The following is a 27,442-nucleotide window of genomic DNA, read 5'->3' on the forward strand; positions in this document are numbered from 1 at the left end:
TCAGTGGAATTTTGAAACATTGCTTGTGATACTTCACATATTCACATACGTTAACAAATCCTGAACAGAGACTTGCAGTACCTAGAGACCAATAGATGGTGGCCGTGTTGACATGTCAAAGCAACAAAACGAAAGCAGACCATGCATACATGTCTATGGGCAGTTCGTCAAATGTATGGACACACACACACCACCAAACAGCAGCAGGGCAGATGTGCGTCACTGTCATCCGCAGTCACTGAATCTAGTCACAGGGTCTCAATTGTCTGCCACATTCTGTCTTTATTTCATGCATTGTGTTTGTCATAAAGTTATTTGTAGTTCAAATAATGGCAATCTGTATTTAGCTTTTCGCTTGTACGGTGACTCTGAACTTTTTTGGATGTGAAAAGCAGAAATTTATTTTTTAAAGTGCGAAAATTACGAACGAAAATTTCGGATACAGTGTGCAATAGCCTAAAAAAAAAATCTGTCATGATTTTCTAAATGTCAAGTGGTTCCAAAAGAGTTTCTTTCTTCCGTTGAGCACAAAAAAAGATATTTTAATGGATGTTGGAAACCGGTAGCAGTTGACTTCCAGACAAACATCGTGGATGTTATTGGCTACGGGTTTTCAACGTTTTACAAAATATCTTCCTTTGTACTTAATGAGTAAATAAGGTGAGTAAATTATAACAGAAATTAAAAGTTTGGGTATCCCTATAAAGTGAGGTCACATTAGAAAAATAATATAGAAAACTTTGCAAACAAATCGGTTGTCAGGTCAGGTGTTGTATTGAATTTTTTACCATGAAGACTCGAAAGCATCTTCGGAGTTATAAATGGATAAAATGGCAAAATCAGACATGGAAACTTGACTATTGATTCTGTAGCATATCAACTCTAAAAGAACAGTGTCCTTAGCCTCTTTCACACATACTGACTTTTTGAGTCTCATCTCCCATTCCCTTTAAGAGACAGTTGCATTGCGTCATAGACCATTTGCCATTTACATGACGGACTTTGTAAGTGTAAAAACTGAGCCCTTCACCAGAGAGAAAACAGTTAAACAGAGCATCTACAGTGTGAGAATGAGTGATGAGCCTCCTCATTATTTACTTTCACTTTCACTCTCATGGATAGGGAAACTTCTTGTATGCACAGACATCCATTAGCCTATAAATAATTAATTTTGTTTGTTAAGCGCAAAGATTTGTTTGAAAACTATTTCTAAATTCAGTAATAATTTCCAGCAAACGAATAAATGAACAATAATAACGAAGTGTGTTAAAAAAACTGAGTTATATCCTAATACACATGCTATGCCCCATAAACCTGACAGGTGGACAAATCTAAGCTTGTTTTTAATAAAACAAATATAAATATGCATATAATAAATAATATTGCTAATAATAATAACATTATAAAAAAGCAAATTGTTATGATTAAACTGAAAAAGCCCCCTGAGATGAAGAAGGTATGAAAGTATGGTTTTTATATTTATTTAGGCTAGAAAATAATGTTATGTAATATTTTAATCCTTTATATTTATAGCCCATATATATCCTTATTATATCCTATAATATCCTTAATATTTTAATTATTTTTCATATGTAAAGATATTTGCGTATTGCTGTACATGCTGTTTGTGTTAAGCAATGTGTAAGCGAGGTGCTTAACTAACACGCTCTGCGCTGGACAATAGACCGGCTTTGTTCTGGTCTATTGAACAGTCTATTAATGTGATGGTATGAGCTTGAGCAAGTTTAGAACGCGCTGACATGAGACATTTACTGTGGGTCAATCAGAACGTTCTAATGTCCATGACACTTTCATATCCACACTGTTTATAAAAATAAAAGCCACTGAATCATTTGTCCAAACACATTTACTTGCTGCTTGTTAAACAGAAAATTCTTCTGCTGGAAGAAGATGCACTCTTCTTCTGAATGGCTGTACTTAAATTTCTGTCATGCTATAACAATTGTGGAAAATCACAAATCCATTGCAAAGACTTAATAAAGATTGATTTCAATGAGGAATGATTTCAATATAGATTCCCTTTGAAATGACTTCACTGGTAAACATGTGAAACTTTCTTTTTTTTTTATGTGTAGTCTGATTAGTTAAAGTACAGCACAATATCAATGTCAGTAATTTAGCAGCTAGTTAAAAAAACAAAAACAAAGCAGCTTTCTGCTGATTCAAACCCATTTTAAAACCTCTGTGAGGAGTCTTTCACTCTCAAACAAAATACCTGATTGTGTGAATTTCTATTGGAGTGATTTTATTTTGCTTGTGAATTTCTTTAAAGGTAGTGACTTCTTTGTTGGATAAAAATACCACCAGGTTAGCATGATTAGGCAAAAAATGCCAGCAATAGTGTAACAAAGCAGCTTTCCGTTGGTAAACACAGACCTTTATAGTGAAGTATATGAGAGCAAATCGTTCACCTTCACACAGAATACCTGACTGTGTAGATTCATAGAAAGTCCAGTGGAAAATTCACAGAAAAATTTATAATTTCTTGGATGGTTTTGTTCTTTGACAATGTGTGAGTGCCATTTTTGCTCTTACATTCAGTCTCTATCCAATATAAGTCACCCCTGAAATGCACACAATTGCAACCGATGACCTTTCTTTCTGTTTCTCCATCTCGCTCTCTTTCACTCAAGCACACTTAAGCGTTTTACTGTCCGCTGTACTGGACTAGCCTGTATGAGTCACTGCAACTCGCTTTCAATTTTCAATTCACTTACACTACTGATGGACTCCCACTGAGAGGGTTCATGAAAACTGACAATCAACACACTTCTGATCTTCTTTTTTCTCTTTACTACTACTTTTCCTTTTCCAAACTCTGACCACAGCCATGAAATTAACCACCCTCAATCCATAATGCCTATATTCCAGTCAAAGGGTGACATGGTGGCTCAGTGGTTAGCACTGTTGCCTCACAGCAAGAAGGTCGCTGGTTTGAGTCCCGACTGGGCCAGTTGGCATTTCTGTGTGGAGTTTGCATGTTCTCCCCTCGTTCGTGTCGGTTTCCTCCAGGCGCTCCGGTTTCCCCCACAGTCCAAAGACAGAAGTTACAGTTGAGTTGAATAAACTAAACTGGCAGTAGTGTATGTGTGTGAATGAGTGTGAATGGATGTTTCCCAGTACAGGGTTGCAGTTGGAAAACCATCTGCTGTGTAAAACATATGCTGGATAAGTTCATTCCGCTGTAGCAACCCCTGATAAATAAAGTAAACCAACTAAACCAAAGTAAACCAAAGTAAAATAAATGAATGAATGAGTAGCCATATTCCAAGTAGCCGTTGACTTGCATTTTATATTTCAGCCCTGAACTCAAAACAAACTCCAATTTTTCTGTGCCATTCCTGCTGTACTGTACCTAAGAACAATGCGTAGATCAGAGAATATGAAACTGCATAAGCCTCAGGCTCTCTCCTATGATCTTTATGCTCCCTAGTCCATTCATTGTCTGTGAAGAATCAAGCAAGTTTTGGCTTCTATTATATGGTGTACATTAATAATGAAATATAATTTTAACAATATTAGCTTATTCTCTTTTAGTTTATGTTCGTATGTTTATGCTTTAGCATGAAAACATTGTAATATGTCGCCGCCAGTCCAAACAGAATAGTCCAAATTGAGTCATTACACATTACATAAGAAAGCCAACCTGTTTTTGAATAATTATAATTTTTTTGTTGAAGAAATCTTACAAAAGACAAACAAAACCGAAAAATGTCTGGCATATAAAAACGTACATAATTTTACTGTGATTAAATGAATTTTAAATTAATTAAAAGAACTTTAAATAATCTTATTTCTAGGGATGTCCAGATCCGATCACGTAATCGGAAATCAGGCCCGATCACGCGGTTACAGAATCGGACGTTACCTCCCGATCAGTACTCGAATATATATATATATATATATATATATATATATATATATATATATATATATATATATATATATATATATATATATATATATATATATTCTCATTATTTTTAACACATCTATAGTTATGCGGTGGCAAAGTAGAACACAGTAGCAGCTTGAAACAGAAAGCACGAGTATGTCTGCGGTCTGGAGGTATTTTAAACTTGAAGACGACAACATTTCCATAGCAAACTGTGAGATATGTAAACATGGGATCACCTGCTGGGTATATTAAGTTGAGGTGCTATTTGTTTTATATAAGATTTTTTTTTTTACATATTTACTGTTACACTAAAGTCCAAAAGTGAAGAATTGATGTTATTTATTACTTGATTGTTCAAGCTACCACACAGAAGTGCTCTGCTTGTTAACAGAGTTGTTGAATGTTAAAAAAAGGTGCATTACATAAAATATAAGGAACAACCTGGATCTGTTTCTTCGCTCTTCTTTATTCTTTTTTTATGTATTATAGAAGTATCGGATCAGGTTTCAATATCGGCAGATACTCAAAATCAAATGACTCAGACTTAAGGTAAAAAAACCTGATCAGGACATCTTTCCTTGAATGAAACATCAAATAATTTGCTCACCCAAAAATAAAAATGTACTCAAACCATTATGAGTTCATTGTTCTGTTGAGATGTTGGAAATGGGTAGCCATTGACATCTATAGTAGGAATAAACTGATACAATGGGTGTCAATGGCTAACGATTTGTAACATTTTTCAAAATATCTTCTTTTGTGTTCAACAGAAGAAAGAAACTCCGTTTTGGAACAAATGAAGGATGAGTAAATGATGACAAATTGTAATTTTGGTGGTGAACGGTCTCTTTAACTTGTAAACCTTTACACAAAATGTTCAGTGTAGTATAAATCACCCACACATTGAGTCATTCATAAACGTCACTAATGCTTTTATGTACTAATCATTTTCATAACAATAAAAGGAGATTGAGTAATTGTGCGTAATTTTATTGCTATTGTATACTTGTCACCGTTTCATTCAGCTGTTCGACACGTCTCTTGATCCAAACCACACAACATTAAGTCCTCTCTATAGGAGGCTATTGTTTTCATGGTTACATAAAAAAACAGCACATCTCAAAAATCTGACATGTGTAAGAAACAAAGCCCCATATTTCCAAATGGGACTTAAACCCATAACAATGTGTTGCAACTGGCCAATTGTCAGGGATTATGAAGACTTGGCGACGCGGCAATCGCAGGCCTATCATTAGCCAGAGACGCGTCTGTCTGCCTCTTGCTCTCTGCTCTCTGTCAATACCAGCACTTAACGTTGAAAACAGATGTTCTTCATTCCTCCCACGTCGAGTGTCACCTGCGACTTAACAAGCTGTTTGTCGCTGGGGCTGCGGGGATATTCTGGTGTCTGTATTCATTAGTCGTGTTCACACCTGGATTCCTGAGTCACCACTGTTCCTCCCTGCCACAAACACGGAGCGAAGCAACGACAGGGTTTCTCCGCTAATTTCTGTTATGACGCTCTCAAGATAGAAGAGACCTCAAGCTTGAGACAATGTGGAATGAATGCCCTAAACATAGTTACAGATACCTGGTATATGGCTGTTCACTTTTATATATTAAGATTTTGTTTTTAAAATTCTACACCGTTCAAAATTTTGAGGTCAATAAACAAATCATCGCTTGGAATTTTAAGGTTCTATCTGTGTTTTAAATGATTTTGAGATATTGAGCTTCAAAGTTTTTGCATTCAATACAGCAAACAATATGAGTGTAACAGTTCTCTTTTATACATTAACATGAAGGAGACCCTAAATTTACTCTAAATGTAAATGATCAAAATTCTCTTAAATTTTGCCAATTGGGATAAAATAAACAGGGCAAATGCAGATAGATCCTTCTAATTCTAACAAGTCATTTTTCTCTTGGAATTATAAGGTTCTATCTGGCAGATCATTAAATGAAGCAATATATTTCAAGAAATACTATCAGTATGCTTATTAATTTACTTTAAAAAAATAAACATTGGTGTTGTAACAATATGTTATTGCTTGAGAAAGTTCAATTTCTGTACATGCCAATTTGCACATAACAGCTGCTCGTATAACGTTGTATATAGTAATATACTCGTACATACACTTGTCAATTTGTATATTTGCATTCACTACATACTTCTATTTTTAAAATATATTTATTATCTGTTTTTTGTCCTGTCTCTGTAATCCTGTTGCACTGTAGAAGCTCTGTCACGAAAATAAATTCTTCTTATGTGCAAACATACCTGGCAATAAAGCTCTTTCTGATTCTGACTCTGATTCTTAGGATGAATATTTTTTTTCTTGTACAAATTAATAATACAATGCTGTGCTAAATATTTTGTCCAGTGCAGATGTTAGTTTTATGTAATTAATATGGTAATCTTTATTGAATTATATGCTTTAAAAGATAGAATGATATTTATTGAATTATATGCCCCATGAATTAAATTAAGTATTTGCCCCTCAAGGCTTAATATCACATTTAAAGATTTTAAAAGAAAACAGACAATCAGAAAATTGTTTAACAAAGTTTAACAAACCCTGAAAAATGTTTCACTGACTAAATATACACAAATAAAGAAATTCACATTTAATATATAAAAAAATTTAGTTTGTGTTTCCTTTTCAACAATGTAAAAATTAACATTTCATCTCAATATAAAAACAATGCTTCTTAATCATCACATTTACACACAGCTTTTCAATTTCAGGTTTCTTCTCAATTCTGTGTGGTGTGGCATTATTTAGTCGACTGATTTTGTTTTTCTTTCTGGTTTTTCCTGCTGTCAATGGAGCAGTTCGGCGAAATGACAAAGAAAGCAGATCCTGGTTGATCCTCGTGCGTGCAATTGAAAGTTCGCAGAGTTCATTTGTTTGTTCATTTGTTTTTTAATGAAAAAGTCTTAAAATGTCAACAACTTATAAAAAAACATCCCATAATGTAAATAAGTCATAATTTAATAAGAATATGTGAATGACTCGATTTTGACAAAAGGTCAGATAGAACTTTATAATTCCCCCATAGTCCAAAGACAATTGAATTGAATAAGCCAAGAGGGTGCAGATGAGACCAACATGCAATAGCCAATCAGCTTTCTGTTATTGGTGAGCTAAATTGTCTGTAGTGTATGTGTGTATGTCCTGGTCCTGCAGGTTGAGCATTGGGCTGACGACCCACCTCGTAAAAATGAGATATTACAAAACACCAATATGGTGCGGATAAATATCAACTTCGATATAAATGGCCTTGGGAGTAAGTAAATAAGTAAGTAATGATAACATCTTTACCTAAACTTTTGTTTTGTCAATATCATAAAAAAACTAATGAAGAAAAATAATAATCCATGGGCTCTTAAGGGTTCTGTACTGTATATTAATATGCTATTATAACTTATAAATGAATGATATAATTGAATAATGAATCTTTTCTTTAACTGTTCAAATGTCTTTACTGTCCATTTTGATCATTTGATGTGAAATATTACACAAGTATAATAAACTATTTTCTTTCAAAAGAAAATTTTTTAAAAATCTTGCAGACCCCAAACCTTTGAATAGCAGAGTATATAATATATTTATTGTTTAAATATTAAAAATTATTTATGTAGCATGTTTTGCTAGATTGTGTTGGTTTTAAATCTGAGAACACATTTTTGTACGTAGTTAACTCTTTTGAGGAGATTTTTTTTTTTTAAGTTTTAAAGTTTTTAGCAAAAATAAATGGTAAAAACCTTATAACTCCAAATTTTCTCCCCATGAAAATAGCCAAAGACACAAACAAACATTTAAATATTGAGAATAAAACAATGTTGTTCAGCTTGGCCAATATCTGTTTGCTTTCTTTGTCCTTTTGTGGTATTTTGCTATGACATTTTCATATCCATCCTCTGCCGATACTTAACAGCTCTGCATATTGCTGTACACTCAAGCTTGAATACAGCCATTCATCATACAGCAGAAGGCTCTCAACAGCTCTTATATGAAATTGTTACTTACAGCTTTAACTTTATGCTTGACTTGTATCTTCTCCCTTTATCCGAACAGCAATAATAACAATACAAACTAAATGTACACATCTACAAACACTGTGCTGTGAAAACCTGTCTTGAAAATAAACGTGAATGTACTGCGAATTCAAATTTAACCATAGTCTAATGTATTCCAGGGCATTGAAGGTGACTGATGCTTATTGACTGCTGTAAATCCACTGCAGATTTACATTAAAACAACAGTGTCACAGGGGACTTCTGTAGATGTTTGCTTCGAGAGCCTGCAGGCAGAAACTGATTTTTCATCCTCCTGTCAATTTTGAGATTGAGATTTGGGGCTTTTTGGGAATTTATAGCCGTTTTTCAGTCAAATGAAAAGAAAACATGCTATAATACATGGGCTACTTTTGTTGCACTTTCTGTCTGTACTTACATTGTTTTGAAGGCTGTTTTCTCAAAATGAGCTTTTTTTTTCTTACGCACTGAGCCATAAATCTCCTCTTCAGCACTCCGCTCTTACCATACACCAATTTCACAGTTTTGTTCATCTCTGTATTCTGAAGCTTTTTACTGATGGATATGTTCATGCAAAAGTTGCCTGATTATATACTACATTTTATTTTACAATTTTATTCTGATTGTTTGCAGTCTGAATTATGGATTGATTGCTGTTTTATTTCCAACTGCTAACAAGCGTTGTGCAACACTGAAGCTACTTTTTCAAAACTCTTCACACAATCAGCCAAACAGAGGTCTTTGCAGTGATAACTGTGAATCGTTTTTCATTGCTTTCACACAAAATGCATGAAATGAACACATGTTTCACTTTGCCAAAGGACTACACATTTTCAGTGCACTTTTCGCATGCTAACAAACTCATTTCAAAACAACAGTTTCGAAACAGGCTGATGGTAAAGGCCATGCGTTTAGTGTCATGTTTATTTGGAAACAGAGAAATGACACAATCTTTCCAAGCTGATTGTGATTTCATCTAATAACCTACTTCTACTTTCAGCCACATGTTTTTTTTTTACAATGCTATGAATCATGGACTGTCATTGAGAGCCAAAGTTCCACTGTTTCATAGTTACATTAATAGTATGACAAAACAGGTGAGATTAGCATCTTTTGATGACAATGAAACTTACAGCAGGGAAAATAAATACTGAACACGTCATGTTTTTTCCTGGGAATGATATTTCTAAAGAAGCTATTGGCATGAACCAGATTTTGGTAAAAACCCAAACAATACAAGCATTAAAAAATCTGAAAGTTAGTTACTGTATGTGTAATAACAATGAAATGACACAAGGAGAAAGTGCTGAACTACTGAAACATATTTAATACTTTATAAGCTTTTTTGGTGATGGCAGCTTAAAGACGACTCTCATATGAAGAATGAAGTCTCGTGAATTGCTCAGGTGTGAGTTTTTCACAGACTTGACAGGAGTGTATTTTTTTTTTTTGATGGTTCTGTGGGTTTCATCTATCAAATCTGATCTTTAATTTGTATTTTATATTGGATTCAAGTCAGGTGATTGGCTGGGCCATTCTACAGCTTGATTGTCTTTCTCTGAAGCCATTTGAGAGTTTCCTTGGCTGTGTTTTGGATTATTGTCTTGCTGAAATGTCCACTCGGGTTTCATCTTCATCATCCTGGTAATGTAGATGTTGGACTGAAGCAGCTGATATTAATTTACAATGACAAAAGGCAGAGGGTTGCTGAAGAACTACTGAGAGATTTCAGCTGCTGTCTGGGCTTTCACTGCCTTTCTACAACTCCCTTTCTTCATGTGTTCAATACTTTTTCCCTGCATCATTTCATTTTATTACTCATAACTTCATTTGTAAACTAGATACGCTTTTTTGGCATATATTGATTTCATTAATTGTTACTAACATCCGGGGAAGATTTCAGGTCAATAGCACGAAATATGTTTTCTGAGAGAATATGGTGGCGTGTTCAATCGTTATTTTCTCCGCTGTATGTATTGTGTACAATACAATGTCTACTTTTTCACATGTACCATCATATGAATTAAAGCAGATTATAATACATGAGAGGAATTGTTTTGTTTGCCTCTTTAGCTTGCAGTTTAGCCATTGTTTCTTAAATATTTGCTGAAGAGTTATTACTACTAAAAACGTTTTTACAAGGGTTGCACAAACTACATCTCAGAACTATCGCTATCACAAAAATAAAAATACATTTATTTTATGGATTGGTTGTTTATCTAAATTTGTCCAATCAGATACTAACTTTATCGCCACCTCCCCTGTAGTTGCTTTTCTGCTATTGGCCAGAGTGGCCCAAAGGTGAACCCAGAGCTGAAAATAAACACTGCAGGAGTCGAGACAGGACAGGAAAGTAGCAACAGCCAGTCAGAGTCAGAATATCTGCCGTTTTCTCATTCATAGTTATTAAAAGAAAAATTTGTTGCACTTTTACACAGTTCTTTTGTCGGAATTCGAATTAATTAGATCTAAAGAAAAAATTATTTTACCTGTTTATTTTAATATCATTAAATAAATAAAAATAATAATAATAATAATAATAATAATAATAATAAAAGAATTTGAAACATAGCAAATAAAAAATTTTTTTTGGAAAATGTTATGTCATGAGAAGTCATTACTCAACAACAATATCTCATATTGTGTATAATATCATGCAGCTCTAAGTTTTTACTACTCTTGCAACTGATTGCAGCATTGTTTTGTTCTTATGACAATGAAAAGGGGTGGTAAATGTAAAATTACATACTGATACGTACCTGAAAATGTGTTCAAACTTCAAAAATAAAAGTTGTTGATATCTGTAATACTGTAATGTTAGTATTTTTAAGTCAGTGTGTTGTGTATGAAATAAATGTTTTCAGAGTGTGAAAGCTGTACTGTCTGGCTAAGAGTCATGTTGGTAAAACGTGGCTTTAGCACTGCACAATGCTTGAAAAAAAACTGTAAATAAGAGATTCCCCAACTGTAAAAACCTCTGATTCTAATCTCCAAAAACATAGACTCATCCTTAAAGGTATCTCCCTTTATACATTTCTAGAGATCGCTAATTATGTAGCCAGAAGTACGTATGGCTGCATTTCGTCATTAAAACGAACGCTACGGGGCGTTATGACGCTGTTCCTTTTCGCGCTTACCAGCTGACCGCTTACCTCCGTATGAACAGTTTTCCCGCTGTTACCAGTTTGTCTAGTAGCTCGCCATGTACGTTGGCGGAGTTCAGACGCAGAGCGGAGTTGACCACGACAACAGTGTTTGAGTCCGCTAAAGAACGGTTTCAGAAAGCCAGTAAAACAAAAACAAAAGCCAAAAAATAAATAAACAAGTAAATAAGAGAGTGAGAATGTGGTAAAATCTGAAAACGTGGTAAAAATCAGGCGAGGGCTTTTCTTTTTCTGGATTGCTTTTTAAAACCATCGATTGATTTTAGGGAAGGCAGGGGGCGCTGGTCAGTCGGTGCTTTTGAAAACACTATTGGTTGGGTTCAGGAAAGGAGGAGGGTGGGTCAGTTGATTGGTCAGTCAGTCAGTGAGTCAACAGTGGCCTCTGGTGGATTTACGCAAGAACAGCAGGCGTGAATGGCACACGTGAGAGAAATGTGAATTCTCAAAAAGCATACACAGCTGCATCTGGCAGATTTGCACAACAAAAACTGCAAAAAAAAAAAACGTAGCTCCTGGGATGTATTTAACACTCTCCATAAATGTATATAGAGGTACGTTTTCAGAATGAGCCTGGGTTGAATTTTCAACCTGACCTAATCCAGTTTGTTTTATTGTCAGTTTTGTGTCAGAAATGTAAGAAAATCAGCACATATTTAATGAAAATATGCCTGATTTTAATGTTTATACATGACATTTCACCAAAGGTACAACACAAAAATGTTTGAATTCTTAATGTATCACTCAATCAGCTGGGAAGACATGGTGAGAATTATTAGCTTCTTTTATTTCTCGCATTCACCTGCAGTGTCTTGCCCTAAACTGTCTGTACAAAGAGCCTCGACTGACACTTAACGTCTTGATTTTCAGACATTTGTGGTTTGTTTTGATCCTTCATTATGAGAGGTCCTCTCAAAAAGCCTTTTCTTCCACCGCTCATATCCTTCCTCAACTGTTCTTGTTCTGCCTTTTATCTTTATTTCTGCATTCACTCTTCTGACAAGGGCTTTTGAAGCAGGGTCATGAGAGCACATAATAATGGCATTATGATTCACTGATCTTCTAGTGGAGCAACGGCCCCTCCTTCCCCGATCGAGACGCTTTTTAAAACCAACAGCGCCGCCGACGATTAGCCTGGCTCTGTCCTGCCTAATGAGCTCCTTGTTAAAGTTTAATGTCTGTGTTCCACTGCAGTCAAGAGTTTTAAGCGCCGGCTCTCTTGTGGGGAAGTGTGTGCCACGTCGAGCTGTTGTTTCAAAGCCTCATGATGATAATGATGCTGGTAGTTTTGTACTACAAGCGTCCAAGAGTTTTCAGGCCCAAGGGTGTATTGTGTTGTATATGTGTTGTATATGTGTTGTGTGTATTATTTATTTATTTATTTATTTATTTGTTTGTTTGTTTGAACCCATTTTTTCACTTACTAGAAAAATCTGCAAAAGGTGTGTGGATGTTAATTTTTCTTTTTTTATGTCCCCTCAACAATTTTTTTATGTATTCATTATTTTATTTTAATAAATGTTATAATAATTGTATAATTGCTTTACTTTTTTATTATTTTATTTATATATGTATTTATTTATGGATTTTTGATTTATTTATTTATTTATTTATTTGAACCCATTTTCTCACAGGTGTGCATATTTTTGTTTTGTTTTGTTTTGTTTTGTTTTGTTTTGTTTTGTTTTGTTTTGTTTTGTTTTGTTTTGTTTTGTTTATATTTTTTTTCTATTTCTTTTGTCCGTTCAACAATTGTGTTTTTTTATTTATTCATTATTTTATTTTTATATTTGTATTTATTTATTTGTATTATATCTTGTTCCTGTATTTATTTAAAAGAATCAAGGTTCTCGCTCTCTTGGCAAACCTGGACTGTAGAAGTCTTTATTTATTAATTTATGAGTTGGTTAATTAATTAATCAATTGATTAATTAATAAATTTATTTATTTATTTATTTATTCAATCATTTATTTATTTGAACCCATTTTCTCACTTTCTTGAAAAATCTGGAAAAGGTGTGTATGAGTGTTTTGTTTTGCTTTGGGATTTTTTTTCAATTTCTTTTTTCTCCTCAACAATTGTTGTTTTATTTATTTTATTCATTATTTTATTTCAATAAATGTATTTATTTGTCATTTTATTTCTATTATTTATGCAGGTTTTAATTTTTTGTTTTGTAATGGATTCCTTTTTTATTTATTTATTTATTTACTTCATTTTCCCACTGTTTTGAAAATTCTGGAATAGGTGTGCATGTTTGTTTAGTTTTCTATTTTTTATGCCCTCAGCAATTGTCTGTTTTTTTATGTATTCATTATTTCATTTTAATAATTGCATTTATTTGCAATAATTATTTGTATTATTTGTACAGTTTTTATTGTTTTTAATAGATTTATGTTTATTTATTTATTTGTTTATTTATTTATTTATTTATTTGAACCCATTTTCTTACTCCTTTTCCAGATTTTGTTTGTTTGTTTGTTTGTTTGTTTGTTTGTTTGTTTGTTTGTTTAAACCCAAATGTGTGTGTGTGTTTTGTTTTGCTTTGGGGTCTTTTTTTCTATTTCTTTTGTCCCCTTGACAATTGTGTTTTTTTATGTATTCATTATTTCATTTTTATATTTGTCTTTATTTATTATTTATTTGTATTATTTACACAAGTTTTTTAATGGATTTCTGTTCCTGTATTTATTTATTTATTTATTTATTTAAAAGAACCAAGGTTTTCACCGTCTTGGAAAACCTAGACAGTGGTATAAAAGTCTTTATTTATTAATTTATTAATTAATTTATTTATGTATTTGTTTGCTTATTTGTTTACCTATTTATTTATCCCATATTTCTTAGGCTAAGTGGTTGTAAACAATTAATTTGGGCTGAATTAAAAAAAATAAGATAAACATTGCTAAATTTAATTTGTTTGTTTAAATCTAACACATATAAATTGTTTGCAACAATTTTGCAGACATCATTTTTTTCAGTGTATGACCATTTTTTTATTACATTAAAACATATATATTTTTATGGATATGTGTTTAAGTGTGTGCCATGTCGAGCTTTTCTGCTGATGATGATGCTGTTAGTTTTGCTCTTACAAGCGAAGCATCTCTCGGTTTTCTGCCCGAGGGTTGCAGCTCAGAGGATTATTATAAATGCTTAAAAACTTCTCATTTCAAATTGCGTGTTTAGCAAACTGTGCCTCTGTGTCTTATTACAACTCAGCAGTTATTCTTTGTTTTTTACAAAGTGAAGGTTTGTAGAAGGTTGAGTGAGAGGCATTTTAAAGGGAAATAAAAGCTAATTTACTCACCCTTATGTTGTTCCATATCTCAACTGTTATTTTGAAAAATATTCCAGCTTTGTGTTCATACAGTGGAAGTGAGTGAGGATTACATTAGTGATTCTAACAAGCGTTCCAGATGCCACTTAAGGCCTCGGCAGTCTTCAAAGATGATTTTAAATAATTTAGAATAAAACAATATTTTTTTTCCCTTCTATTTGCTTTATTTTCCCTCAACAACTGCTTTTTTAACATGATTATTAACATATTATTAACATTTTTAACAATCCTAGAACTTTTTGCCATTTTAAGAGTTAATAATACTGCATATAATTTTTATAATTATGTCAAGTTATAAACAGATAAAATAGCTTGAGGAACATAAGTATAAACTACATTTCATCCCACTAGCCTTTATATATGCAAATAAATAACAGAGATGTTCTGTTGTTGTTATTGTTGTTGTTGTTGTTGTTGTTGTTGTTGTTGTTCGATGAACTTCCTTTCAGGATTGTCTAAAAAGTTTAAAGTCTGTTACTCTGATATATTTAATCTCGGTCATCCTTTAAAGAACAAGCCTTGAGTTATTTAGTGCGGAAATAATGTTTGCAGTCCAAATGCATTTTAATTTATGCCATTAGGACATTTGAAGCAGCCATTGGGTAGAGATATTTCATATGCAACTTTAATGCTTATTTAACTCACTCTCTGAAATTTTCCAGTTAAAAAAAAGGTTGACACAGACTATATTCTTACGGAAAGTGGGCAGATTTCAGCCAAATCAAAAACACTGCATAATAATAAATCACTGCATAATCTGTTATAATTAGTCCATGTCTGCACACACAATAGATGAAATATATATATGTGTGTTCTTTTTCCACGTCTCTTAGGGGTCATGAAGGAGTGAAGAAACACCTGGTCTGAAGATCTAGAAGGTTTTCTGGATGTAAAGTTGCAGAGAAGACAAGATCGAGGAGGACTGGAAGAGCCGCGAAGAAGTGCAAGCAGGAGGGAAGGAGTTGGTTGGACTGGCTGAAGGGGGAAACCGAAGGGCTGGATGCGAGCCTTCATTCACTCTAGAAGTTCGCCGGTTCCTCAGAGATGGCCACCAACTTCAATGACATTGTCAAGCAGGGCTATGTCCGCATGCGGAGCAGGAAACTGGGGGTGAGTAGGCATGAGCACTTGCTTTTAATGCTTGTATGATGTTGTTTAACTTGTATGACATTGAAGAGATTGTTCAATATTGATGATGATGATGATGGTGGTTAGCCTTTATTTGTCACAACACATTTACAAGCAGTGAAATTGGACCCCTCTGACTATACACAAGCATCACACATTTCAGGGGAAGACAGGTCAGTCGAGAGCTAGCATAGAAGAGGAAATAGAGGAAATAAGATACATTGGGGCGAAAGGAGGTAAAAAAAAAAAGCCCCTCCCAGACTGTTCTTAAAGTAGGGCAGCGTGAGATCAGGGGGGAAATAAATGAGAGTTTACTCATGATTTACTCACCCTCGGATGACTCCAAAATTTTAAGATTTCCTTTCTTCCATTGAACACAACTCGTAGCCATCGACTTCCATAGTAGGAAAAATATAGTATCAGTTTTCAGCATTCTCCGCGCTCTTTCAATAATCACTGGGCTCGGAAAAGTAGATGCTCCAAGGATAGGTTGACTAGGCACACTGTAAAAGCAAACATGGTATTTAATTAAAAATAGTAAATTGACCTTAATCAGTTTTTATCAACCTGCTATTAACACTCACTTTTAGTAAGTTACTAGTACTTTGAGGTTGAAAAATCTTACCAGCTCAGTCTACTTGAGCTGGATTAATTTAGAAAAAGTAAGTTTATGACACTGTGGGCATGCGCAGATCAATCAATCATCCCCAACCAATCAAGCTGCTTCTTAAGGCGGGTCTTGGCGTGGCGGGATTCGAAATTTTGCAAACGATATGTCACATCTTGCCCGCAACTGACCGACCAGATGAAGCTGGATATCGTTGAGCTGGGCCTAAACATCGCTTCAACGGCACTTGTGATTTATTGTCAGCATCACAGCGATTCTTGTGCTTGGCACACTCATTTGGTGAGTAAATATTTAAATTTACCCTTGCGCAGATCGTTTTGTTTTTGTAAGTCAGCGCCAGTGTTTTGTGCCTGCTAGTAATGATGTGTGTAGTAATGTCGGCTAACGCTAGCTAACTATATTATGGACCTAACGTGGCTATATTTTGATGAAACTTGGTCAATACTTTATTTTTTCAATCCATAACTTCCTCGGTATTGAAAATAGGTAACTTTCAATACTTTTGTCACGTTAAAATTGAGGAAAAACTTTAGTGTAACGTTAGCAGTAACGTTAACGGTCGCTCGCGCCCACCTGCCATGCCGGTAACATTTGTCATCGAGTACTGACTAGCAGCTAGCATGATGATGACAGACTGATCCCGGCGGTTTGGGAGTTTCCTGAGTTTTATAACTGTTGTTTGTAAGCTCAGGCAGAACATCAGATAAAGTCTGGATGTATCATTTTATTTTAAGATAGTCTGTAAAGACTATGCTAATTTTAGCTACCAACAATGACAGTCTGTGCTTATCAAAAACAGGATTACCACTGTGTGTCGACATATGATTGGGGATATCACCACAGTCGACTTACTTAATGTTATTTTATTTAACACTTCGCACTTTATAGTCAATATTCGTAGATGTGCTGTTTCCATGTTTACCATAGTACCCACTACCCAGATCAGTCTTGGTACGTTACAGACAAGAGTGTTTACCTGTCTGAAAAGATCTTTTCACTCAGTTTATCATAGTCTGCTATGATAGGGAACATATTTGCTGGCATACTCAGTGGCTTACATTATTCTTTAAAGTCATCTTGTACATAATATGTTCATTTTAATACTGGGAGCTGTCATTGTGGGTTATAGGCCTATGTTTCAGTTTTCACATGTACTTGGTTGTGCTAAATTGTTGTATTTTTATTTAACTGTTCCCTTCCAGGCACAAGCAGATGGTGATCAATCCACACATTCCATAATCCCAGCAATAAAAGGTATTTTCAACTAAGAACTGTATTATTATTATTATTATTGCATGCTAAAGTAAAAGTTATGCTTACATCAGAGCAATTGTATTACAACAAAAGCTAAGAAAATCTTGTGTTGGAATTATTTCATTATAGTATATTTCATCATACAGAATATTTTGTGCATATTTTGAATTTCAAATATTTGATGTAATTAGTATTTCTGGACGGTCTCTATAGATACTGTGTGTTCGATTTATAGTCCATTATACCCAGGACTACAGTTCCCTTGATGTCTAACCACATAAGTGAGTCATTTACCATTTACTTTTTGTACTGCTGTGTTCACTTGTTTTAAAGAAGTTCATTGATTAAAAGCTTGATAATTAGATTTTTGCAAGGATTTACTTTTTCCTATAGCTCTGGTATTTCAAATCTGATACAGCATTTTAGTGTTTTTGTCTTTTTATGTTGCTAGGCTTGATGCTAAAATTATCTTTTCTTTCTTTTCAGATTTTCAAACAGTTATCAAAATGGACCAGAGGTTGTTACTGAGAGTCATCATCGCTGAAGATGATATAAGGAAGTTGACTTTAAATAAGAGACCACAGTCCATTGAAGAATTCAAAGTGCAACTGGTGGATAAACTGTCACTGCAGTATGACTTTAAACTGCAGTATGAAGATCAAGACTTCAATAATGCCCTCTGCAATTTGACTGAAATAACTGATTTACCTGAAAGAGCTACAGTCAAAATCATCCCTCTTGTGGCTCTCCATTTAACAGCATTGTCATCACCCACCACAACATCAGACACTGAGGGCAGCACAGCAGACACTGAGATCCTTTCGCCTGTAGGAGCATCACCATCGCTAAGACAACAGTGGCCAGAGTTCTTTGACATACCCAATTTCTCAGTAGATGTTGAGTATAGGCTCAGACAGGCAGATCTTGCCTATATGAAAGATGAAACACATATGACTCTACCACGAGATATGAAGCATGACATACTAGAAAAGCTTGCTGAGACGATGTACAGTTTCAAGGCTTACCCTGACGATGATGACTTCAGCAGTGTTGCAAAAGCACTGATTAGCAAACACCCCTGCCTCACTGAGCCTGGACCACACAGATGGTATGGCTGGAAAAATAGCCTTAAATTTAAGATGGCCAATTATCGCACAAAGCTTCGAAAAGCTGGATGTGAGGATGTAGCAATCAATGGAGGCAAAAGAAGTAAAGGCAACCCAGAGGGAGAATCCTCAAGCAAGAATATCAAGCGGCCAAGAAGAGGTGAAGCAAACTACCTGCCTAACTTACCTGAAGGACATGATGAAACAAGTCTAGAAAATGCCAGAATGGTTCTAGTGGAAGAAATGAAGAAAAAACAACCAAATGGCACTCTCATTTCACAAATGATGGACCAATCATTCCCATTACGCAGACAAGAAATTGTAAAAAAGTTGCCTGCTGTACAGAACATGGTTGAACGATGGCCAGCACTCTTCATAGAGAGACAGGTAAGCAATTTTTGTTCTCAACCAATAAAATAATGCAAATTAAAAATAAATTCAAGGTGTGTGACTAGAAATCCAAACACTTGTTGGAATGTTAATCCCTCTGCCACCTTTCCATCCCTACCCACTCCTCTCTACTTTTTCAGGTGTTTGCTGAGTTTAATAGAATCGCCAGTAAGAATCTTGAGGGAGACTTCTTTGAGGCTCTGGACCAGTATGCCCCACGTTACATTGAACTTTTCAAAACAAAAAAGGGAACTATTGGCCAGAAACTCAGGGAGCTGATGCAGCACATGAGCTGGATGGTAAGTAGGTTTATTTTGCTTTTGATCTGTGTGATAGTTCATCAATCAAGTTCTAAATAAGACCATCCAGACCAACCTATTTTATTTCCTATCTGCTTGTGCCTTGCAAATTACTCTGTTAACTGGTCTTTTCTCTCTCTGTGTATCATTAGACACCAGACGTCACAGTACTTCGCTCTGTTGTCCTCAAAGGCATTTCCATTTTACTCGGTGATGACTCCAGTGAATTCTACAAGACCTGCTCTGTAAGTACTTGCACATAAGAAAAAGTTTGGTCTTGTAGAACACTTAGAATTGAAGACCAGGAGACTTGGTTCTTTCTTTATTGAGAACACGAGCTGCTGCAGTTAAGTCTGATCAAGGCACAACAAAAGGGTTAAATATATCATATAATATTATTGACAAGTACACATTTCCATTACCAACACTTAGTGTCAGATAACTTAAAGACATTGCTATTGCCACAGTTTCTATGACTGCTCCACTGATTTCTTGTTGCAAATTTTACACACACACACACCCACCAACCTAGAGGTGGACACACCCACACACCACACACACACACACACACACACACACACACACACACACACAAACTTACTGACACGCTCACACTCACACATTCAAAAAGACTCACACACACAGATTCAAACACAGACACACACCACTCACACACACTCAGACACATACACTCAAACACAGGCTCACACACACTCACACATTCAAAAAGACACACACACACACACACACACACACACACACTTTACCAAAATAAGAGGAATTAAAATGAAAACTAAAATTTACAATTTTAATTTGAGTTGTCACTATTATTGCGTGAGCGTTAATAAAGAGCTTTTGTAAAACTATTTGTAGTTTCTTTTTCACGTTTGGCTTTTCATTTTAATATTGGCTGTCTTGCCTCGAGACTGTAGTGAAAATGAAATGTGAAATCACCAATTGCATTTTATTTTTCAATTTGACATGGATGATGCACTGTCACCATGAGAATGAAATCATTTCACTTCATTCTCAATTGTTACACATTTTGCATACAGTTTTCTGTAATGAAATCGTTAATCTGGTTTTAATTTTCATTTTAGTCATTTAATTTATTTAAATTTGGCAGAAAATGTCTTCCATAGATTCTTAAACATATTCTTAAATTTGTAATCCTACAGTCTGCATGAACATAAAACTATACCTGCGTTGACATAGATGTAATTCAATATACAATATACATTTTGTACAGTGATTGATTTATTTTGTAGGTTAAAGTCAGTGTCACTCTTTGAGAATGTATAGACCTTTTTGTATCTCCATAGCTTTAGTTTAACCATAACAAATATATTTTGTTTGCTTTATTGTAACGATCCAGTGTGAAAACATATTTAAAACCATATTCTCTGATAACATTACAACACTAAAAAAAGAATGTTTTAGAATAGCATAAATTGCAGTGCTGAAGAATGTGTGTCTTTTAGGATACAGAGAGAGACGAGGCCCTAGAATGCATCACTGTTGGTGTGCTGACAGTTGTCAGTGAAGATGGTCCTCACGAGGGTCAAAGCTCAGTGGACCTCCAGCCCATCTCCACTGCCATCATTCTGGAGGGAGGTATTGTCATGGATCATATTAAAAACTTGCCTCAGGCAGTTTGTCTTTTGTTTGGTCTTACATATGCATTGCATTTGGATTACCCAAAATGCATGGCAAATACACTCAACTTCATTCAGACTGTGATGCTTGGACTGGGAAAGAAAAACCTCCCACCAAAACTGTTAACTCTGAAGAACAGTCTTCTGGGTTAGAACAGTAAAGCAGCCATTAATGTTCTCTTATGAGAGAAATTTGATGCTTTCATGGAACTGTTCTCGCTTATTTACGTTCTCAATGGAAAAAAAGAATATTCCATTAAAGTCTACCATGTTATGCAGGTATGCTAATGGTGGAAATAGTGCCGCGTTGTGTTGCAATGAGTTGTTAGTTGTTATTAGATGATAATGTCAGAAAATAACCTAGCAAGGTTATCCTGTTTACATTTGTGTTTTGGGAAAACTTTTAATGATGTTTTTATTTGTGTTGGTTTAATCCTTGGACTGCTCACTTTGGGACACAAAAGTATTTGTTGTACTTTCGGTTTTGATCAGAAATGCACTGATTTTGCATGCACTGAAGTCGTCCTGTAGTAGAGACTGTTACATGCATACAATTAGCTCACAGAAATTTTTTTATATTTTTCCTTGTCATTTTATACAGTTAAATCAAACCACAAATTTTTTGTTTAGCTGCTGTTTTGTACTTGAATGTGCATTGAATAAATTTTGTAATGGAGCTGAATCAAACCAGTGAGTGTTCTTTTAAATTATATGTTTGTGTTGTGTTTGCCTTTATCACGTAGTAACAGCAAAAATAGATAAATGGGGAAGAGAAAAGGCCACATGTTGGACCCAAACCTGGGCAGCTGCAACAAGGACCCATTAAAGGAAATTGGTTTCTTTAATTTAAGTGAACTTGAAAAATGAGTGAGCAGAACTGAAAGTGTTAAGTTGTAGGTATTTAGTAATTCTAAGTGGGGTTAAATTTATATCAAGCAATCCACACAAAATGAAAAAATTAAGTTAACACTAAGCATGGCTATTAAGTTACATGAACATAAAAAAACTGTGTTAGTGGTACTACTTGATTTAGTACTGCACACTTAAAAAAAACAAGCTTTTCTAACTCACTAATCTTAAGTTTACTTTGCTTAATTTTTTTGAGGCAACGAGTTTGCATACTTTTTTTAAGTAAGGTCAACTAATTACATTTTACAGTGCAGAGATTGCAACGGCGATTGTAGTTTTCTAAGTCATCCAGGTCTGTGCTGAGTGTTACAACTCAACTTTCCAGAACATTCAACATTTTCTGTAGCTTTTCCACATTATCCTCGGTTTCGCTACTTCGATGTTCAGCCTATGATAATCTGCCTCCAAATTCAGAGATTTCATTTTTAATTCCTTGAATAGCAGTTAGAATGTCTTCGAATTGAAATGTGAAAAAGTGTTTCATATCTGCGAGAGCCTTCATCACCTCGTACTCTCCGTTGTTCATTGTAGCGTCACTTGTTAGCTTGGTGCTACCGTTAGCTTCGTCACCATCAGGATTTTCCTCAGTTGTACCTGGTTTGGTCCTTGTAATTCTTTGATTTGCCATGGCGAAGCAATATTTTTTGTGACAACAGTTGAACTCGGAGGTTATTTCGTCAGTTGAATATTTCAGTGTCCTAAAGTTCCTATTCTGGCGATCTGAGGTGCATTGTAAAAAAATGCAGCTCCACACAATTCAATCATGTTGACCCAACATAAATCGATTAAATTTATGTGGATTGAAAATAAAAAAATTAAGTTGTTCCAATGAAATCTCAAGAGTTGTGTTGTTTCAGCTTATTTTAAATAAGTAGTTTGAACAAGTAAAACAAATATATTTTAGAGTGTATGAGCGTTGAGTTGTACGTCTGTCTAGCTCGCCACCATGTTAGAACCCCCAGTTTCAAGCATTCTTCAAAGCATTTCCTTTTTGTTCAATAGAAGGAAGAAACACAAACAGATTTGTAGCAACTTTAACACTAAGGTGTTGTTTACACTACTATGTTTTCATTTTAAAACAGCGTTCCCAGTTCTACTCTATACACATGATACATGACCATTCATTTGACCTGCAGCTCAAGAAGGTTACTCGCTGAAGCTAAGCAGGGCTGAGCCTGGTCAGTACCTGGATGGGAGACCATATGGGAAAACTAGGTTGCTTTTGGAAGTGATGTTAGAGAGGCCAGCAGGGAGCGCTCAACTTGTGGTCTGTGTGAGTCCTAATGCCCCAGTAAAGTGAAGGGGACACTTTACTGTCTTTGGGTGCTGTCTTTCGGATAAGTCGTTAAATTGGGGTCCTGACTCTCTGTGGTCATTAAAAATCCCATGGCACTTCTCGTAAAGAGTAGGGGTGTAACCCTGGTGTCCTGGCCAAAGTCCCTCAATTGGCCCTAACGATCATGGCCTCCCAATCATCCCCATCCACCGAATTGGCTCTATCACTGTCTCTCCACTCCCCCTATAGCTGGTCTGTGGTGAGCGCACTGGCGCCGTTGTCCTGTGGCTGCCGTCGTATCATCCAATTGGATGCTGCACACTGGTGGTGGTGTGGAGAGACCCCCCATCATGATTGTGAAGCGCTTTGGGTTCATAGCCATACAAAGTAAATGCGCTTTATAAATACTTATTACATTACATTGAATAACACAGGCTTTTTCACATGCTTTGCTGCCTAACGGTTGTGTAATGGTCAAATAAGTGAGGCTTGATGAATCAGGAAAGGAAACACAGTTATAAAGAAGAGCTGTTAGAGAGCAATTGTGGATAGCCATCCCTCTGTCTTTTGTTTTTAGTTAACTTTGTTGCTTGTCTAAACTAAAACAGAACATCAGCATTTCCAAAGTAAAATGGGGTTTTCAGCCTTTTCAAAATGCTCCTTTTTTATGGGTTGAAGGTGCCGGAATAATGTGGACATCAAGCATAACCGTAACAAAGCATTTGCATTTTAAAACAAAAGCTTTAGAGCCATGCCTGTAATGCCTTTTGAAAGTTTTCATCCATGTTTGTCCATTTTTTTCTCATATTGTATATGTTTTAGTACTACTGTATGTTCAGTTTGTTTTCCGGGTGCTCCGGTTTCCCCCACAGTCCAAACACATGCGCTATAGGTGACTTAAATAAGCTAAATTGGCCATAGTGTATGTGTGTGAAAGAGTGTGTGTAGGTGTTTCCCAGTGTTGGGTTATGGCTGGAAGGTCATCCGCTGCATAAAACATATGCTGGATAAATTGGCGGTTCATTCCGCTGTGGTGACCCCATATTAATAAAGAGACTAAGCCAACAAGAAAATGAATGAATGTATATGATTCTATATTATAAATTCTATATATTTTCCTAACTTTTTTCTGCTTTCAGTTTTCTTGTGTATTTATTTATTTATTTATTTATTTATTTATCCTGTCTGCTGTAGGACACAGATGTTATCAAAGCCCTGTAAATGTCCAAAAATGTGCTGCACATTTTTCTTTCAATTACAATATAAGCAGCACTACAATCACAATATCGAAAAAAAACTGCAGTTATAAGAAAGCATCTGAAAGAAGAGATGTGGATTAGTCAAGAGTCATTTATTTGTCATGTGCTCATTTACACTGAGGAGGTGCATATACACTTCCTGACAAAAGGCTTGTTGTCGATCCCAGTTGTAAGAGCAACAAATAAGAACTGGCAGAAGGTAGATTTTTCTGATGAATCATCTCTTGAACTGCATCCCAATCATCCCAAATACTGCAGAAGACCCAGTGGAACCCGGATGGACCCAAGATTTTTGTAGAAATCTGTCAAGTTTGGTTAAGGAAAAATCATGGATCGGGGTTACATTCAGTATGGGGGCATGCGAGAGATCTGCAGAGTGGATGGCAACATCAACAGCCTGAGGTATAAAGATATTCGACTGCCCATTACATTACAAACCACAGGAGAGGGCAAATACTTCAGCTGGATAGCGCTTCTTCTCATACTTCAGCCTCCACATCAAAGTTCCTGAAAGCAAAGAAGATCAAGGTACTCCAGGATTGGCCTGCCCAGTCCCAGATAAGAACATTATTGAGCATGTCTGGGGTAAGATGAAGGAGGATGTATTAAAGATGAATCCATAGAATCTTGATGAACTCTGGGAGTCCTGCAAGAACGCTTTCTTTGCTGTTCCAGATGACTTTATTAATAAGTTATTTGAGTCATTGCAGAGATGTATAGATGCAGTCCTCCAAGCTCATGAGAGTCATACACAATATTAATTCTTTTTCCACTGCACCATGACTTTATATTCTGTACTGTACATTATTTCTGTTAAGTGACAAAACTTTTGTCTAAGCAAAGTCAGACCTTACTGTCCTAATTAAACTTACAGTACAGTAACTGACAAACACATTGACATTACAGTATAAAACAGGACTGTATAAAAGTAAGGTCCAGATCCAGTCAAGTAAAATCATGTAACATTTATTTATATACACGGTAAATTGCTTTAAATCTAGCAGCTCTGCATTATTAAACATGAAAAACATTGTCAGGGCTGCTTTCAGCAAGACTTTCTTTTCACTTCAAAGCTGCTCTTTGGCATTTATGTTTTTACTCATGGATGTCTGACCTCGACGGACTGAGGAAATGAAGAGAAGATTTCAACATCAACAAAGGAACAGCAAAGTTTGCTTTGACAGTCTGTTTCAAATGCTGAAACAATCATCATTTTAGCTTTATTTCTTTCAAAGTCACACCAACATTCTTCAATTTCACTTGACGTATATGATGGCCTTCATGTTTAGCATTTTTCTTTAAGAGACGGGATTGTAATAGACATGCTGTTTAACATTTCATCCAGATCAAACTAGACGTCTTACACAACATATTGCGTTCGTTTTACAGGATGATTGTATGTTTTTGAAGAGATTGAGCAAATTGTTCCCTTGGACGAGGCTTGTGAACACATAATGGTGCAGGACGTGGGGGGAATACATTCATACTACTAATTTAACCTCATCTCTGGCCTGGAGACCTCATTACAGCTTTACAATCTCCCTCTGACTGGATCTCCAGCTAGCTTCAGTGGGTCTAAGAGAATCTCCTCTGCTGTCCCACTTACAAATGCCTTCAGTAAAATCTCATTCTTCCTTCATGTTCTTGTCGTCATTATACTTGTCGTTTTTCATTAGTGTGTTTGCCTGGGCATTACAATCCCTTTCCATTATGAGCTTTCCTGCTCTGCATATGCTTTTATTATTACAAGCATGTGCTTTTAAACTATTCAAAAAGTCCCAGCATTATTGTGTCTTGGTTCCTTTATAGCCAATATGTACTTACTTCTTTATAAGTACCTTTATGCCTTTGCTCCAGTAATTTTATGTAAAGAATTATGATGCTGTGTATATGTTTTTATTATAGTTCCATTTTGTCAATATTGTCAAGCCTCCTGTGGACAAGTGTTGAGAATTAGCAAGTTTGCTAAAACACTTAAACAAATGCATTTGGTTGTCCAGTGTAATTGTGATGTCCATGTCAAATAAATAAATAAATAAATAAATAAATAAATAAATAAATAAATAAATAAATAAATAAATAAATAAATAAATAAATATATTAATAGTTTAGATCACCCAAAAATAAAAATGATGTTATTAATTACTCATCCTTATCATCATCATCATGTCATTACAAACCTCTGAAAGCTTCTTATATCTTTGAAACACAAATTAAGGTATTTTAGATGAAATCAGAGAGCTCTCTTAGACAGCAACAAAACATTCAAAGTTCAGAAAAGAAACCAAAACCATTGTCAAAACATTCCACAAATCCTCAATGGTTTAATTGTAATCATTTGAAGCCCCCCAAAACACTTTTGTGTGCCAAAACAAATTGAAAAATTACTTCCCAGCAAGCAATTTTTTTTAAAGATGTCTAATAAACGTCTAAACATTGTCGTCTTGGCTAAAACAAGGATGAACTTGGGCTGTCAGTGAAAATAGACTAGTCATCAAATAAACAGAAATGAATGACTACACATATAAATTCTGTCTAATCTGTCTATTTGACGACTAGTCTAGTTTTGGGCTATTCTTGGACGTCTATTAGATTTTTACTGCCAGCTCAAGTTTAGCCTTGTTTTAGCCAAGCTGTCTATGTTTACATGTCTATTAGACGTCTATTAAGCACAAAAATGTTTGCTGGATTTGTTCACCTACAGTATGTCTTTAGCATCAGATTATAATTTTTTATATTACTACACGCAATACACCGCTTGACTGTTGTGTTGCTGACTCTAATGGACAAACTTTGTACTGCCTGTAGTAAATACACACCTGATCTGACGGGGGATAGATGACAAAGTTGCTTTTACAGTTTTGGCACACAAAGGTGTTTTTGGAGCTTCATATGAGCTTGTTTTTACATGCAAAGGATGTATAAGCAGCTTGCACATGTGCTTTGAATCGTTTTTTGCATTGCATAACTTGTCCACAAGATGTCATTTGTAAACTAGGCCATTGTTTCACAGTAAAAAAACCAATAGCAGCACTACTGAAGACAGCAAAAACCACAGATGATTACAAAAAATAT

The 27,442-nt window shown here is 35.2% G+C and overlaps 2 protein-coding genes across 3 annotated transcripts in view; both read left to right on the plus strand.

Annotated features, from left to right (window-relative positions):
- dok4 (docking protein 4) overlaps positions 1–27,442 on the plus strand; it is a 103,655-nt gene that overhangs the window by 46,179 nt on the left and 30,034 nt on the right. For both annotated transcript variants that reach the window (XM_056461491.1, XM_056461492.1), the window contains one exon: positions 15,297–15,573. In XM_056461491.1, coding sequence (XP_056317466.1) covers positions 15,508–15,573 — 66 coding nt within the window. In that variant the 5' untranslated portion in view covers positions 15,297–15,507. The remainder of the gene's footprint in view (positions 1–15,296; positions 15,574–27,442) is intronic.
- On the plus strand, positions 17,696–21,081 carry LOC130231946 (uncharacterized). Its single transcript, XM_056461490.1, has 5 exons — positions 17,696–17,754; positions 17,960–18,966; positions 19,110–19,268; positions 19,421–19,513; positions 20,750–21,081. The coding sequence occupies exons 1-5, from the start codon at positions 17,739–17,741 to the stop codon at positions 21,074–21,076; spliced, it is 1,602 nt and encodes a 533-aa protein (XP_056317465.1). The 5' UTR covers positions 17,696–17,738; the 3' UTR covers positions 21,077–21,081.

Source organism: Danio aesculapii, chromosome 7 (assembly GCF_903798145.1).
Source record: "Danio aesculapii chromosome 7, fDanAes4.1, whole genome shotgun sequence".
Taxonomy (NCBI): domain Eukaryota; kingdom Metazoa; phylum Chordata; class Actinopteri; order Cypriniformes; family Danionidae; genus Danio; species Danio aesculapii.